Raw genomic sequence first — 17,545 nt, 5'->3', positions numbered from 1 at the left:
AGATGTGTTAACACATCATCTCTAAGGCAGACAAAGTACTACTACAGATGGTGAGAAAGGAAAGAAATGGGAAAAATGGAATGGCAAATCACAACTGTAAGCACTAGTTTAAAAGCACTTATAAGAAATCAAATAAATATCCTTATTAGTAGCTTTAAAAAGACAATGGTATGACAAAAATGAGTCTTGGGTCACGATTTAAATGATGGGGGATGTGGGGGGTGTCTGACAATTCTAGGTTGCTCATGCCTTAGTTTAAATACAATATTTATTTATACTTGGAAATTTAGAATAGGCTGCATCTTTAAAGAAGTAATCCACCAAAAATATTTTTTAAACGTTACTTGTACCATGTGTTTTGTAGCAACGACACAGAAAAAATTTAATGTCATGATTTTATCTTTCTTCACAAAAACATCTGATATTTTTTAATTTCAACCAACACTATAAAACATGCGTGATAAGTTATCAGATTCAAAGATACAAGTGAATGCCTTTTAGTATAGGCATCAATGACTAAACTTTAAAAAACATTTGATAACATATTAATATTAGATATGGCAGGATGAGGACAGATGCGACCCATTTAAATTAAATAAAATATTTGTTGTTGAAAGAACTTCTTATTAAAGAAGTAAAGAAAAAAAAAGTGCAACAAAAACCTTGAGCTACTGTTGCCATCCAGGACCATATCCGACTACCCCAGCTGTGTATTGCTGAAATGAACCATTCTTACTAGCTACACAAGGATTTTACTCTGTAAAATACTTAATCCGATACTCTCAACATATGCACACATTACTTCCTATATTTATTCACTGTGGTAACTTTCCAAATAAATCTATTCAAAGGGTCTCCGTGTGATTGTTTGGCAAGTGCAGTAGCATATCCTTATCATGTCTCTACTTTTAGCTGCATTATATAGAAAGTACCTTGGAATTCTCACCACTGTTGATGTGAATTCACGACTATTCCTGCGCAACCCATACACGTATTAAGTCATTTGTGGAAACTGACACGCATAATATATCCAGGGTAGAATTATTTTCTTCCAAATAAAGACATTATTTAAAATAAACATAAAGTCCAACTCTTTGCGTTTCGAAGCACCACTTAAATTTTCAGTCCTAGAAAGGTAACAATTTATTTATAACTAACGTGTTATTGGCGCATCACCGCAAGCATTTCTTTCACTAGAAGACCTTTTACGGTGCAACTTCTTGAGGTTTATCTAAAACGTAATTCACCTTGTTACCTTGTTAGAATCCTTGTACCTCGATTCTAACTACGCATCTACAACCAACAAATGCATCACAGGTGAAGTACCAAACTCTACCCATAAAGCTGAATGGTTTGACCCGGATCATCTCGTTGCCTTCCTTCCTACAGCTGCGCATAGATATCAAAATAAAGGCCCAAGTATAACTGAATACAGTTTTGACTGTGTACTGTAATCATTGTTTATTAACATCTGACTTGCTACCTCGGTAAGTTTAAAACGCTGTAAAATAATCCGCTGATAGTGTAAATACATCTGGATAAAAGTTCAAACTTTAACTGTCTTGATACAAATGCCGACCGGAAGTTGGCAAAGCGGTATGTTTATTTTGAAAAGAAAGCATTCTGAATTGTGAGACAATCTGGTAGGAATAATTTTTTTGTATTTATTTCAAAACACTAACACATAGTGTTTTAAATTTTGTAAACTGGCTTCATATTTGATATCGTTTTTTATAAACTGACGTAAAAGTCCAGTTGTCTGTAAGTGTACCGACTTCAATTTTAACAGTGTTTTTACGTGTATTTCATCGGCATTAATAGTGAGGAGCTGACCCTTAGTTTGGTATCGGACTTGTTTAGAGATAGTAAACTCAAACTTATGCCCACATTCGTTAAGCAGTTTAAGAATTTATGATCACCATTTTGTTTACTTGTCAGTGTATTAGCGCTGTATCAGTTTAAACCTCCTTTAAATGAAGGTGCGAGTGATAAGACTTGATTTTATATACAGAATTTAACACATTATGATAATTGTATAGTGTATGCGTGCAAATGTAATTGGAAAGACTCTTGTTCCTGAGTCTGACTTACGAATCTACATTTAGCTTAACTGGTTTAGAATACGAGAATGAAGATGTGCAATTCTGACCTCCATTCGGTCTATTTCAGAGCAGTTGCGAGAACTCCACCTACCCTGGAATTGACAGACGCGAGAAAGGCAATCAGTCCCAGTAATAATTAGCACATTATAATTTTTAGATAGATTATTAATCCCAAGGGGAAATTCACATACTCCAGCAGACGCAGCATACTGATACAAAAAACAATATTAAATTAAAGAGTAATAAAAATTCAGGTAAAAACAGACAAAAACTTTGAATAATGTTAACGTTTACACACACACACACACACACACACCCCCCCCCCCCCGGGTGGAATTGAAGAGTCACATAGTTTGAGTAGAAACGATCTACTCAGTAATTTTAGTAGTAATTGGTGCTCTCTTTTAATTCATTACTCATAATAAAGAAATACGAACAATTGGGCTGTTCTAAGTAACTACTACATCACTCCTAATTCTGAACAAAAGTAACATTTTAAAACAATTTTACCCTGTTTTTATTTACAAAAAGATGATATAGATCTGAGTTTTATATTTTTAATTGGAAAACACTTACTGCTTTTGGAGCCTAAGTGACCTCATTATTTTATTTTTAACACATTTGCTTTATTTGTTTTGAGATTTGACGTGACAGCTATTTGATAAATATACACGGAGCTGCTGCTGAAAAGGCTGCCACTCTCTGCGGCGCCTGAGTCAAGTATACACAATATTAAATTACTCAAATACTGTTACAGTTACAGGTTATCTATTGTTTGCATCCTTTCTCAATGTGAACTGGATGCTTTAAATAGAAACCTAAAATTAGGAAAATTTTTAACAACTGAGAGAATAATTGAGGAATGGATATATGTATTTTACACTTTAGGACCTAAAATTAGGAAAATTTTTAACAACTGAGAGAATAATTGAGGAATGGATATACAGTATGTATTTTACACTTTTGGACAAATCTATGTAAAATAAGAAAAGTCAATGATAACATTTTTATTAACGTCATTGACTAGCATAATAAAAAGCTTTGTAATCATGAGGGCTGTTTACTTCCAGTACTGGCTCACCAAGAACCAAAACCTATTTAAGGGGACATGAGGAAAGAAGCAACTCTGGCCAGAATAGTCCATACCGGATGTACTGAGTTTTGAGTAATTTCCGTTTTCTGTTATAATCCATTTAAGACTCTGCCTTTCTATTATAATACAGTCACTAATCATTGGGAGACATGTAAGGGTCAGAATGTACCTGTGACCACGAATTTAAATTTGATGTATAATATTTTTAATAAAAAAAAAAAAGCTTAATCTAGAGGCAGACTTTTCCCATTTTGCTTTAAACGTTTTGTATTTGGACTGTAGAAGAATATATTGCTTTAGGGAATTAGACAATTAAATATAAACCGTATCTGTACATATTGTTGCCATTTTGTCACATTAATCTTTAGCAGTAGTTAAAAGTTAAAATGTTATTTTTCTAATCTTTATTTTTCTTTGAATAGATCAATATGGCATTAAGAGCTTGTGGGCTTATCATTTACCGAAGACTTTGTCAAGCACCATCAAAGCCAGAAGAAAATATTCAGTTTTTACTTCTTCAGACATCATATGGTCATCATCACTGGACACCCCCAAAAGGTTAACATCAGCCATAAGTATTTCAGATCCTCCGGTCCTGTTATGTTACATTGAAAATAAATAGATAACTACCTTATCAATAGAAAGCTGAAGTGGCAACACACAGTTTGTGAATATTATATTTGCACAGTATAAAATTTTTGCATTTGAATACCATGAAGGCAAAATATTTTTTTTTTCTATTATAAATTTAATTTTTGTTAGTAAGAAAAAATGCATTTGTTCAAATTGTTATAAACCAAGAGACCAGGGGCCTCATGTATAAATGGTGCATATGCACAAAAATGTTGCGTAAGAACATTTCCACGTTCAAATCGCGATATATACAGTGGTGTGAAAAACTATTTGCCCCCTTCCTGATTTCTTATTCTTTTGCATGTTTGTCACACAAAATGTTTCTGATCATCAAACACATTTAACCATTAGTCAAATATAACACAAGTAAACACAAAATGCAGTTTGTAAATGGTGGTTTTTATTATTTAGGGAGAAAAAAAAATCCAAACCTACATGGCCCTGTGTGAAAAAGTAATTGCCCCCTGAACCTAATAACTGGTTGGGCCACCCTTAGCAGCAATAACTGCAATCAAGCGTTTGCGATAACTTGCAATGAGTCTTTCACAGCGCTCTGGAGGAATTTTGGCCCACTCATCTTTGCAAAATTGTTGTAATTCAGCTTTATTTGAGGGTTTTCTAGCATGAACCGCCTTTTTAAGGTCATGCCATAGCATCTCAATTGGATTCAGGTCAGGACTTTGACTAGGCCACTCCAAAGTCTTCATTTTGTTTTTCTTCAGCCATTCAGAGGTGGATTTGCTGGTGTGTTTTGGGTCATTGTCCTGTTGCAGCACCCAAGATCGCTTCAGCTTGAGTTGACGAACAGATGGCCGGACATTCTCCTTCAGGATTTTTTGGTAGACAGTAGAATTCATGGTTCCATCTATCACAGCAAGCCTTCCAGGTCCTGAAGCAGCAAAACAACCCCAGACCATCACACTACCACCACCATATTTTACTGTTGGTATGATGTTCTTTTTCTGAAATGCTGTGTTCCTTTTACGCCAGATGTAACGGGACATTTGCCTTCCAAAAAGTTCAACTTTTGTCTCATCAGTCCACAAGGTATTTTCCCAAAAGTCTTGGCAATCATTGAGATGTTTCTTAGCAAAATTGAGACGAGCCCTAATGTTCTTTTTGCTTAACAGTGGTTTGCGTCTTGGAAATCTGCCATGCAGGCCGTTTTTGCCCAGTCTCTTTCTTATGGTGGAGTCGTGAACACTGACCTTAATTGAGGCAAGTGACGCCTGCAGTTCTTTAGACGTTGTCCTGGGGTCTTTTGTGACCTCTCGGATGAGTCGTCTCTGCGCTCTTGGGGTAATTTTGGTCGGCCGGCCACTCCTGGGAAGGTTCACCACTGTTCCATGTTTTTGCCATTTGTGGATAATGGCTCTCACTGTGGTTCGCTGGAGTCCCAAAGCTTTAGAAATGGCTTTATAACCTTTACCAGACTGATAGATCTCAATTACTTCTGTTCTCATTTGTTCCTGAATTTCTTTGGATCTTGGCATGATGTCTAGCTTTTGAGGTGCTTTTGGTCTACTTCTCTGTGTCAGGCAGCTCCTATTTAAGTGATTTCTTGATTGAAACAGGTGTGGCAGTAATCAGGCCTGGGGGTGGCTACGGAAATTGAACTCAGGTGTGATACACCACAGTTAGGTTATTTTTTAACAAGGGGGCAATTACTTTTTCACACAGGGCCATGTAGGTTTGGATTTTTTTTCTCCCTAAATAATAAACACCATCATTTAAAAACTGCATTTTGTGTTTACTTGTGTTATATTTGACTAATGGTTAAATGTGTTTGATGATCAGAAACATTTTGTGTGACAAACATGCAAAAGAATAAGAAATCAGGAAGGGGGCAAATAGTTTTTCACACCACTGTAAAACTTAAACTTGGCATAAAGCCACGCACATTTCCACAGTAGCTCATACCTGGAGTACGCAAATTCTGCGCTTGGTTTTGCAGACTGGCAGCACCCAGCGTCAAAGCAGTGCTACTGTTCCTGTGTGGTTACCCTTTCTTTTTTAGATCCACATCCCTGATGCGGCTTTATAAATACACTGAAATTAACCGCATATTGTTTATTAGTTTAATGCATCTGATTGTAATTAACCTGTAACAATATAATGGTCCACAGAATGGTCAAATTATTCTATAATACAATAGCTGCTTTAGTGTTGTGTTTTAGTTTGGGAAAATGGTTCAAAGGTTTTAACAGAAAATAAGCAGGCAAGAATCAGAGAGGAAAGGTCCAATACTTCAGTTGTTTACTTGTTCAAATATAATATCAGTTACATACAATATAATAGCAATATACATGCAGATATAGGAATTGTACTATTGACTTACAGTAATATATATAAAGATATATGATTTATACTATTAACTTACAGTAATACAGATATGTGAATTATACTATACTTACAGTAATATCAAAAGACCCAGAGCCATCATCCTAGACCAGTAGACTGAGGGAGCCCGCGTGTCAGTCTCGTCAGAGGATCAACTCGTGAGCCTGGTCCAATACCGGGCGGTGTGCACGTTCCCCACGGTTGAGCTTCCGAAGAAACTGAGGGCGGAACCTTCCCTTATATACTAATTGAGTGTCCTTACCCAAAATGGCTTACGTGTAAGCAGTGTATACAGAAGTGATCAGTTTCAGCACACACCCTTCCACGGGACGCAGTATTGTTTTTCTTCTACTTGGCCCTCACTGAGATGGTGCCTAGTATCAGAAGACACACAATAACAAGCGTTGCTTGCAATGAAGCCCCTCGAAGTGAAAAACAAGTACATGGCCTTGACTGTATTCCCATAACATTCTGAAACTCTTTATGAGAAGCAAGTTTTTGCACATTCTTTCGCTATCATCCCAAACATTCCAATCTTTGTAGCTGGTTTTGCACTGAAGCGACCAATCCCCCCCTCTTACTCCTTTATTTCATCCCTTCTCCTGTTACAGAGAAAACCTTTTTTATTACAATCGGTCCCTCGCTCAGCGCAAAATCAGCAACCTTGTCTGTCGTGCTCTGTTATTAATTCGTTTTAAAAACACAAAACACATAGCAATTAAATATAGTCATTAAAGCAATAATAATAATATCTTGCCATATTTGCATATTATTAGTCCTTAAAGCCATTTGCATGTTATTTTTCTGTATCTGTGCTTGTAATATGTTAAAAGTGCATACAGTCCAGTTCATGAAACTTGAGACATTTAGCCATCGAATGTCATTGCTAGCCATGATTATCCAATCTGAAGCGCGTTGTTCCCAGTTTACTGTTTGCTGATGAGAGACCATGGACTGAGGTAACCACCTAGCCATTTGGTCTGCCACTTTGTGAGTATGTCGTCCCACATTCTCAAGCTTGTTTGCAGTTATTTCATTATCTATGGTGTTTAAAGTTCCTAGGGTGGTGCCAACCCCTCCTAAGAAAGTGTCATACCATGCCCGTTTAGCACGCTTACACTGTGGCAACAGTGGAAATGTCACTTGCCATGTAACCTTAGTCCTTTTTGCTGTCATAGAAACAAGTTTACATGTGTCAATTATTGGTTCTACATGTGACTGTCTCGTTATGGGGGTTCTGGCCCACACGGCTATGGCAAGCATTGGTATAGTCCTGTTAATAATTTCAGTTGCATTGATCCAGCCAATGGGCCCAGTCTTATTAGAGGTGTATTCGCCTGATGTTGCATTGACCTCGCACTGTACCTTGGAGCCGTTCCAGGGCCCCATACACCAAGTTACTTTCGACGTCCAGGTAATATTTAAGTTTTCAGAGCACTCAATCAGATACTTCTGTGGTTTTACCCCCGGCACCTTCAAGTTCGAGGAGTAGATGGTGCACCCGTCACCAGTCGTAATGGTGAGGACATTGCAAGACTGATTCTCCGGACACGTCGTGTTCTCCTGCCGTCTAGATTTAGTGGAAGTGTTCCACCTCCATCGGACCTGAGTCGTCTCCGTTGCCTCGCCTCCTAATGTGGTGGCTCCTACTTCATTCAGAACACCCCCAATTCTGTAAAACAAGAACACAGCATGTTGCACCCACTCCTCTCCTCCTCCTGAAACAGAATTTATGATTACGATACTACCTATTTACATTGTGTTAATTCTAAAAAAAAAAAAAAATTTTAACTTACACTTTAGCTTTACCCTTAACAATTTTGTGCTGCATGTTCTAATTCTTCAACGGGATATAAAGTCCTTCCTTTATTTTTCCCTTTTTCTTTGCCCTTGGCTTTCTTTCCTCCTTTCTTGTGTTTACTCTTGCGCTGGTTTTTCTCCTTATCTTAACATTACCCTGTGCATCAGTAAAAAGTCTGCGACGCATCACGGGTTTAGCCTGTAGAGGCAGAGGGTTAATTACTGACCCTGCATCGGGTCCGTCATCATCCTCATAATCATCATCCCAAATGTTACCGTCCCATTTTTCAGGATCCCACTCATGGACGTTAACTGCGGCTACATACGCTTTGATCTTCGCAACATCCGGTCTGCGCTTCTTTTTCGCATTCACCTTGGCTATGCAAAAGGCTGCCTTTTCCGACATCCCCTCGGCTCTCTGTACCCGCGGCAATAATACAGCTACCTGGGATTCGGCCATTGAGGCCCACCCTAACGCATCCGCCAAGTCCATTTGCATTTTCTTAATCTCCCTTTCTTTTTCGTCTATCAGACTATCCAGATTTTTAACCGCAGTTAGCAAAACCCACCCTCGCGTCTGCAAGCCCATTATGGGTTCCTTTGCAGACACCTGACATTTCTTAAGCGCGGCTAGCACATTCACTGGTGTTGGGGGATCCAAGCTCTGCCAATATTGTGCTAATCCCCCCCCACATCTCAATTCTCTGGCGCAGTCTTCCCATACTGTTTCTTCCCAGCCAGGGAGAGGTAAAGGAGCTGCGGCAGGGTTTTTATCCTTTTTCTTAAACATCTCTGATTTCCTTTGCCTCACTTAATAGTTCAATATTTTACCAGATTCCCCAAAATCCTGCAACCGACTACGCCAAAATGTTTTAGTTTGGGAAAATGGTTCAAAGGTTTTAACAGAAAATAAGCAGGCAAGAATCAGAGAGGAAAGGTCCAATACTTCAGTTGTTTACTTGTTCAAATATAATATCAGTTACATACAATATAATAGCAATATACATGCAGATATAGGAATTGTACTATTGACTTACAGTAATATATATAAAGATATATGATTTATACTATTAACTTACAGTAATACAGATATGTGAATTATACTATACTTACAGTAATATCAAAAGACCCAGAGCCATCATCCTAGACCAGTAGACTGAGGGAGCCCGCGTGTCAGTCTCGTCAGAGGATCAACTCGTGAGCCTGGTCCAATACCGGGCGGTGTGCACGTTCCCCACGGTTGAGCTTCCGAAGAAACTGAGGGCGGAACCTTCCCTTATATACTAATTGAGTGTCCTTACCCAAAATGGCTTACGTGTAAGCAGTGTATACAGAAGTGATCAGTTTCAGCACACACCCTTCCACGGGACGCAGTATTGTTTTTCTTCTACTTGGCCCTCACTGAGATGGTGCCTAGTATCAGAAGACACACAATAACAAGCGTTGCTTGCAATGAAGCCCCTCGAAGTGAAAAACAAGTACATGGCCTTGACTGTATTCCCATAACATTCTGAAACTCTTTATGAGAAGCAAGTTTTTGCACATTCTTTCGCTATCATCCCAAACATTCCAATCTTTGTAGCTGGTTTTGCACTGAAGCGACCAATCCCCCCCCTCTTACTCCTTTATTTCATCCCTTCTCCTGTTACAGAGAAAACCTTTTTTATTACATGTTGTTACTCTCACTGCACCTTCTTCTTCTTCTTTTAGCTGCTCCCGTTAGGGGTTGCCACAGTGGATCATCTTTTTCCATATTACTCTCACTACACCACTCGGAGTATTTATATCACTGTATCTGAGTGGGGAATCATAACTTTCTTTCAGATAAGCTGCTGTATAGCTTGCGGTTCAGAAACAGTTTCATCCCAAGAACTATAAATGCACTCAGTCAGTCCATCAAGTGCTCCTTGTAGAACTGTTTGTACCTATAAGTACAATTACCTCACTGTAAACTTGCGATAGTTATAATATTGCACAACCTGAGCCACTTTATAAAGCGCATATTTACATTTGATGAAGATATCATTTTTAAGATGAAATGCAGCAAAATATGTTTATTATATAGATAAAACTTAATTTAAATAATCTATATTGTTAATAATTTAACATGTGAGGACACGGTGCCGCAGCGCTAGCGAGGCGCTGGCGCTCTGTTCACGGATTGTTCCTGCATCACGCTGTATGCTGGAAGGATAGATGGATAGAATAATTAAACACGTACTACGAAGATATTTCAATGTTTCTTAAAAGTTTTGAAGAATCGGCGTTCTAAGCTTACAGGTGGCTTAACGTCTGTTACTGAGCTGATTGTGTGGCGATTAGGTACTTGGAGAAAGAAAAGGAAGGACAGGAATTGGGGCTTAGTACATTTGAAAGAGACAGTACTGCTACAATAAAGTATTACATCGAAGGTCGTGCTTGGCGCAGCAAGCATCTTGCGTGAGACATGAACAATCCCTGCACCACCGTGTTCCCATGTTTAATAATAAGCTTTGACTCCTATCATCATGAAAATGATCTCCCGTATACATCTCAGTATTTTAATTATTCAGAGAGCTGTAACATTATGAATGTAATGGATTCTGTGTCCTGTCGGAGGAAGAGAAAGCCCGGAAGCACATAGTGATTCACACACATAGAGCACATAGAAGATCAAATACAAAACAAAGCATTTAACGTGCTACTTTAGTTATGATGGGATTTGAGAAACTAAACATTAAACGATTTTAAGATGAATTTTATGATGTTCTACTTTAATGACAAAATAAACTATGTGATTAAAGTGGAAATTTAGAGATTAAAGTTGACATTTCGTGCTTTTTTCCCCACTGTGTGCCTATTGTTGTTTTCTCTGTACCCTAATAAGCTTTCATATGACACTCAGACTGTGGGCTATGACTCGCCTTTCGACGGCGACTTTGATATGTGACAACATTTTTATTTCGGGCACTGTGCGACTTTGTGAACTTGAGCTTTCGAGTTTCTCCGACACGCTTCACTCGATCAACTTCCTTTTGTTGTTTATACCACTGTTTAAACCAACAAATGGTACGTTTTTCCTTGCCTCCACTTGGTATTTACTGAAATCCTTCTATTTTTCCCTCATGCTTTTGCCATTGTCTTTTCACAGAAGGCTGATATTAAGGGATATTTATATCCATCCATCCATCCATTATCCAACCCGCTGAATCCGAATACTGGGTCATGGGGGTCTGCTGGAGCCAATCCCACCCAACACAGGGCAGGAACTAATCCCAGGCAGGGTGCCAACCCACCGCAGGACACACACCCACACACCAAGCACACACTAGGGCCAATTTAGAATCACCAATCCACCTAACCTGCATGTCTTTGGACTGTGGGAGGAAACCGGAGCGCCCGGAGGAAACCCACGCAGACACGGGGAGGACATGCAAACTCCACACAGGGAGGACCCGGGAAGCGAACCCAGGTCCCCAGGTCTCCCAACTGCGAGGCAGCAGCGCTACCCACTGCGCCACCGTGCCTCCGCTATTTATATTGATTTGCATATTCAAAGAGGCATAATTCTGGGAGGAGTTGGGGCGGGACAGCAGGCGCGTGCACATGCATTACTTTTCACGCTGAACGGGATTTATGGAGCGGAAGAACATGGAAGTTGGCTTTCGCACAGATTTATGCATCTGGATTTTTTTGTGCGTAAGCACATCTCCGCTTTTGTGCTTACGTCATGTTATAGTGCGAATTCTATGCACAGCATTATGCATGAGGCCCCAGGAATCAAAAAGTATAATTAATACAGAGGCTAAATCCCTTTTTGCCCATGTCCATCCACTGCAATACAATTTTTTTATTTAAGCTCCTAGCCATTGTTAATTCTTATTTGTATCCATAAGTTTAGCCACGGCATAAAAAAATCGCTTAAAGAATAAGTTTGGTATTTTTCAAATTAAAGTTACTTTCTCACAGTCTTAGTCTACTTTAAGTTACCATATGTCTTTGTGCTTTAAAATGGAGATGAAGGTTGTCGGGACTACGTGTTGTACTTTCAAGTTGTACCCAGTTCTTTTGTTTCATGTTAAGCAGAGAGGGTGTAGTGTCACCAAATTCCTTTTACTGTAACACCTCCCACACAAGAAACAACAAATTATTCATGTGGGATCCTGAACGGAAGCCTTAGCATTTAGTATACTGCAGGTAGTGTGGTATACCCAACCCTTTACAGGGGCATTGGCTCATCGTTCTTTCAGAGTTCTCCACTGTAGTCTTTTGAACCATGGAGGGTGAAAAAGAAATAATACATGGTAAAACACCATATTGTTGAATCCAGAACTTTACTTTGCAGAACAACCCCAAATAATCCACAACTAAAAATATTAGTTCAAAGTGAGCATATTAATGTATCTTTTGTCCTCAGGGCATGTAGATCCTGGAGAGGAAGACCTACAGACTGCTCTCAGAGAAACCGAAGAAGAAGCAGGACTAAAATCCATGGATATTCAAATTATTGATGGATTCAAAAAGGAACTGCAGTATAACGTCCGAAATCAACCCAAGACTGTTGTGTACTGGCTGGCTGAGTTGAGAGATAACAACATTGAAATATGCCTGTCAAAGGAGCATCAAGCTTATCGCTGGTTGGGCTTGGAGAAGGCCTGCCAGTTATCAGGGTACCAGGATATGCAGGAAGCCTTACAAGAGGCTCACAGCTTTCTTCTTAGGAGAAAGCAAAACTAAGGTACAACCATCCAGCTCACAGAGTGGGAAGTTCCAAAGATAGCCATATCTAAGAAGATCTTGTCATATCCTTTATTTTTATTTGCCAATCATATTTAAACGGATTTTGCATTATGTGGTTGATTTAGCTGCTGAACTTTGATTATAATTTTATATGAAATGTCAAATGGCTTATAACTTTAAAGTGTTGTCTATTAAGTCTCAGAACCTAATATAATGTTCAGCTTGCAAGGAGTCACATTATTCTGATGTACAATTTTGTTAAACTTCTTTTTTGAGGTAAAAATCATAAAATTTTATTGTTAAGCTGTATGACATTTTATGGAGTCTGCAGAAGGTAAAGCAGAATAAATACTCGGCATTGTGATTACTGAAAATAATGGGGGGTTTTTTTATAATTATTCTGGATAAATTGTGTAACCCTGTAAAACAAAATACATACAATTAACATTAGAAATTATGTTTCATTTAAATTCTTGAACTGCACAATTGAGGAAAAACAAAATTTAGTAAACACACTGAACAGTAAATTGGTCTGTTAAAACTGCATTATGTCTACTGCAGTATATATAAAAGAATAAAAGGAGGTGCCGTCGCATCGTGTCTTGCAAGAATCTCATGTTCTATATCCTCGCGAGACGCTCCGTGGCCATTCTCTTTCGTCTTGCAGGTCATTTATTTGTCTTCCGTGATGATCACGTATCGTCTCCTAGTCATTCCATCCCACAGGATTTTCTTTTATAATAGAGAGATACTTTAAATTTCAGTTTATTTAAAATGTACAGTAGGTGCTTAATAATTAGTTTATATCATTATTTTAATACACTACAACCAAAAGATGTTCTGTTAGAGAGAATAATCGTAGTAAAAAGAAAGGGCTTGTTTGCTTCAAATTATATGCCTCCGAATATATACTAGGCCATGCATAAACACCTTCTCGAACTCTGTAGAGAAATTTTCTAAGCTTTTTGTAGGGCTTTAATGAGAGCCTATCACAAACACAGAAACAAAGGGTCACTTTATATACACACTAAATTCAGGATGAAGCAGATTTAGTCCATTATTTCTAAAGTACAACACCTCTGCAAAGCATACCATCCAGGCTAACTGTACAAATCATCCATCACTTCTTCCTTGTGTATGTAGGTCATTATCTGCTGACCTTTAGGATCTTTATAATTGTCATACCATTTGGGTGATATCTTTTGAGACACAACAACCAGTTAGAGAAAATACAACAGTTAAACATGTTAATGTCATCATAGTTCTCTGTGCTGCTAGACCGATCAAGATTTACATTCTTAACTCATCTTCTATCTTAAAATTAAAATAGTGGTGTTTATTAAGTAGATGTTAGGATTCATGGTTGCTACACTGACCTTGTTCTTTTGTCAATAATAAATAACACAGTAAACTGACCACTATATCTACCATTGTGGCATTTACATATAGTAGAAAATATATATGATTAGCTATAGCTTTTAAAAACGTTTAGGTGTATAAGTTAAAAAAAAAAACTTAATGAAATACAATACATTCAAATTACATTAAAGGGAGTATAAATTTAATAATAAGAAATTAGCAATGTAAAAAAAATAAATCAATTGATTAGAACATGTGAAATTGCATGGTGCTCCTAGCCTAATTTTATTGAAAAGACAGAAAAAATACCTCAATAAGAAACTAGTTTTGCAGTACACGTGAAAATGTTCATTAGCTACAAAAGAAATGTGAATTTAGTAATGGATGACAAGAATGGGCAGAGGAACACACACATTTGTAGTTGGCACTATGAACAAAATATTCATAGTATTTGTAATAGTAATAAGATATATCTTGTTAAAAAATGTTAATGTAGACTAACATTGCAGATTTTTTGATTGAACGTTTCAGAAACGTCAGTTTAGTTCTTCTACAATGACACAGTAGTGAGTTTGATTGCTTACTGCTTATTGCAAGCCAAAACTTAAGCATATCACAGCAAATAAACATTAGCTGCCTTCTTCACTGATCAACACCACTGATAATTACTGCCATATGACTTATTTTACTTATGATATACATTATTTTGATAGCCTTTTCAAAATTTTGGATAATTTTTTATGAACATATTACCAGCTACAGATTCCTCCTAGGATTGTGTCTTTAGTACAGGTGGCAGCATTGCATCCTGGCACAGAGCATTCCAAAGCCAGAGGTAATGACAAATAGATTAGTATTTCTAGTGAAAAATCTGTAAATGAAAAATTTTCCTGTTGGTCATTATACAAAGCTAATATGGTGTAGTTCTTCCGTTGTTCACATATAAAATGATTTTATTGTGTTCCGCTTGTAGTTGACTAAGATAAGATCTGCCTTAAAATCAGATTAATGTCTTTCTACATGTTTAAATTCATAAATGTGGTTAGTTGTTAACAGCAATTGCCAAAAGGTCTTCAAAAATCTCGATTTTTTTTCTTATTTTAATTGTACTTATTATCAGAATTGAATATTATCTTGTGTTGTAGTTCACAGCATAATAAGTCTTTTGGTATCTTCTTATTTCAAAATACTGTTAAACTTGAAACTTGAGCATCATACAATGAATATAATAATTATTAATATTAAATGCTATTGAAAAATATATTATGGTAACAGTGATGAACAGTTTTGGCCATATGACCAAGCTCTATATGTTTGTGTGGTTTTTTTTTTTGGTTTTTTTTTGTGTGTGTGTGTGTCAACAACCCTGTTCCCACGAAATTAATTCCTGGCTGAAGAAACACAGGTACAAGCAGATGTATAATGTAATAATATATTATCAGGGTAAAACTGATTTTAATTATTTTGTTGACGTCAACACTTTGTAAGATGTGGCTGGCATTCTTCCCTGGCCAGGATGCCTCCCGAATGGAGGGACAGGGGAGGTGGCTTATGAAGGGCATTACTCCCACTGAACTATTAGTTGGTAGCCCCCCAGGGTTGCCATGAATTCCCTCAGGGCATGCTGGGAGTTGGAGTTTGCTACAGGGATTGTTGGGCCCTTGTGTACATGGCTCCCGCCTTATCCAGAAGTATTCCTGGGTCACAAGGATGCAACACAAGAAGTACTCCCAGGGTGCAGAATGCAGTCTCACCTCATATGGGAGCCAGAGTCAGAAGGAAGAGGGATGGAGAAGGAGACTGCAAGAGTCTGGGAAGAAGAGAGAGTGTTTTGCGTCCTGCTTGTGTCTGTGGGTATTAGTTCCTGGAGACTGCTTAGTGGCTGGGTTCCTTCCCTCAGTAATGAGCTTGATTGGATGGAACTGTTGTCTGTGCCTGTCTGTGTTGGGTTGGGGCAGCCTGTGCATCCCGATTTCTTTGCTACTTGTGTCAATTTCTCGTGCAAGATAATGTAAGTTTTTTATGACTTGCCTTAACATCAGCATGCACTAAATTAACTGAATGAATGGTTTTAAAATTGAATAAAGAAAATTTTCAGAGTAATCATCTTTTCTCCTTCTTCTTCTTTTGGCTGCTCCCGTTAAGGGTCGCCAAAGCAGATCACCTTCTTCCATATCTTTCTGTCCTCTGCATCTTGTTCTTTTACACCCATCACCTGCATGTCCTCTCTCACCACATCCATAAACCTTCTCTTAGGCCTTCCTCTCTTTCTCTTGCCTTGCACCTCTATCCTTAGCATCATCCTCCCAATATACTCAGCATCTCTTCTCTGCACATGTCCAATCCAATCCAGTGCAGTCTCGACACTCTGACTTTGTCTCCCAACGGTAAAACTTGAGCTGACCCTCTAATATACTCATTTCTAATCCTTGTCACACCCAATGCAAATCTCAGCATCTTTAACTCTGTCTTCTGGTGCTAGTCCAACCCATATAACATAGCTGGCCTCACTACTGTCCTGTAGACCTTCCCTTTCACTCTTGCTGATATCTGTCTGTCACAAATCACTCCTGACACTCTTTCACCTCTCTTCCACAATCCCCATTACTCTGTACTGTTGATCGCAAGTATTTAAACTCCTCCACCTTCGTCAACTCTACTCCTTGCATCCTCACCATTCCACTGACCTCCCTCACATTTACACACATGTATTCTGTCTTGTTCCTACTGACCTTCATTCCTCTCCTCTTTAGAGCATATCTCCACCTCTCCAGCGTCTCCTCAACCTGCTCCCTACTATCGCTGCAGATCGCAGGGACTCCTGTCTAATCTCGTCTGTCAACGTGACCATCACCATTGCAAATAAGAATGGGCTCAGAGCCGATCCCTGATGTGATCCACTTCCACTTTGAATGCATCCGTCACTCCTACCGGAGACCTCACTAATGGTCACACTTCCCTCATACATATCCTGTACAACTCTTACATACTTCTCTGCCACTCCCGACTTCCTCCATAACTCCTCTCGAGGCACCCTGTCGTATGATTTCTCCAGGTCCACAAAGACACGATGCAGCTCCTTCTGGCCTTCTCTATACTTCTCCATCAACACCCTCAGAGCAAACATCGCGTCTGTGGTGCTCTTTTTTGGCATGAAACCATACTGCTGCTCATTAATCATCACCTCCCTTGTTAACCTAGCTTCCACTACTCTTTCCCATAACTTCATGCTGTGGTCATCAATTTTATTCCCCTGTATTTACTGCAGTCCTGCTCTGCCCTCACTCTCTTCCACTTCTTGATCTCCAACGTCATCCTACAGACCACCACCCTATGCTGCTTAACTACACTTTCCCCTGCCACCACTTTGCAGTCTTCAGTCTCCTTCAGATTGACTCTTCTCCATAGGATGTAATCTACCTGTGTGCATCTTCCTCCACTCTTGTACGTCACCCTGTGTTCCTCCCTCTTCATTAAATATGTATTCACCACAGCCATG

The 17,545-nt window shown here is 38.6% G+C and overlaps 2 protein-coding genes across 6 annotated transcripts in view; one reads left to right on the top strand and one right to left on the bottom strand.

Moving 5' to 3' along the window:
• LOC127528849 (uncharacterized) overlaps nt 1-17,545 on the bottom strand; it is a 479,443-nt gene that overhangs the window by 223,531 nt on the left and 238,367 nt on the right. The window lies entirely within an intron of this gene.
• nudt2 (nudix (nucleoside diphosphate linked moiety X)-type motif 2) lies at nt 1,364-15,342 on the top strand. Of its 5 annotated transcripts, none has more exons than XM_028792937.2 (4): nt 1,367-1,487; nt 2,170-2,231; nt 3,618-3,753; nt 12,365-15,342. In XM_028792937.2, the coding sequence occupies exons 3-4, from the start codon at nt 3,624-3,626 to the stop codon at nt 12,682-12,684; spliced, it is 450 nt and encodes a 149-aa protein (XP_028648770.1). In that variant the 5' UTR covers nt 1,367-1,487; nt 2,170-2,231; nt 3,618-3,623; the 3' UTR covers nt 12,685-15,342. The 5 variants fall into 5 exon arrangements, with proteins under 5 accessions (XP_028648772.1, XP_028648770.1, XP_028648773.1 ...); XM_028792936.2 differs by lacking the exon at nt 1,367-1,487 and adding an exon at nt 1,624-1,761; XM_028792939.2 differs by lacking the exon at nt 2,170-2,231 and having other exon boundaries at nt 1,364-1,487.

The sequence above is a fragment of the Erpetoichthys calabaricus genome, chromosome 7, assembly GCF_900747795.2.
Source record: "Erpetoichthys calabaricus chromosome 7, fErpCal1.3, whole genome shotgun sequence".
In the NCBI taxonomy this organism is placed as follows: domain Eukaryota; kingdom Metazoa; phylum Chordata; class Cladistia; order Polypteriformes; family Polypteridae; genus Erpetoichthys; species Erpetoichthys calabaricus.
This window is presented reverse-complemented; position numbering and strand designations above follow the sequence as displayed.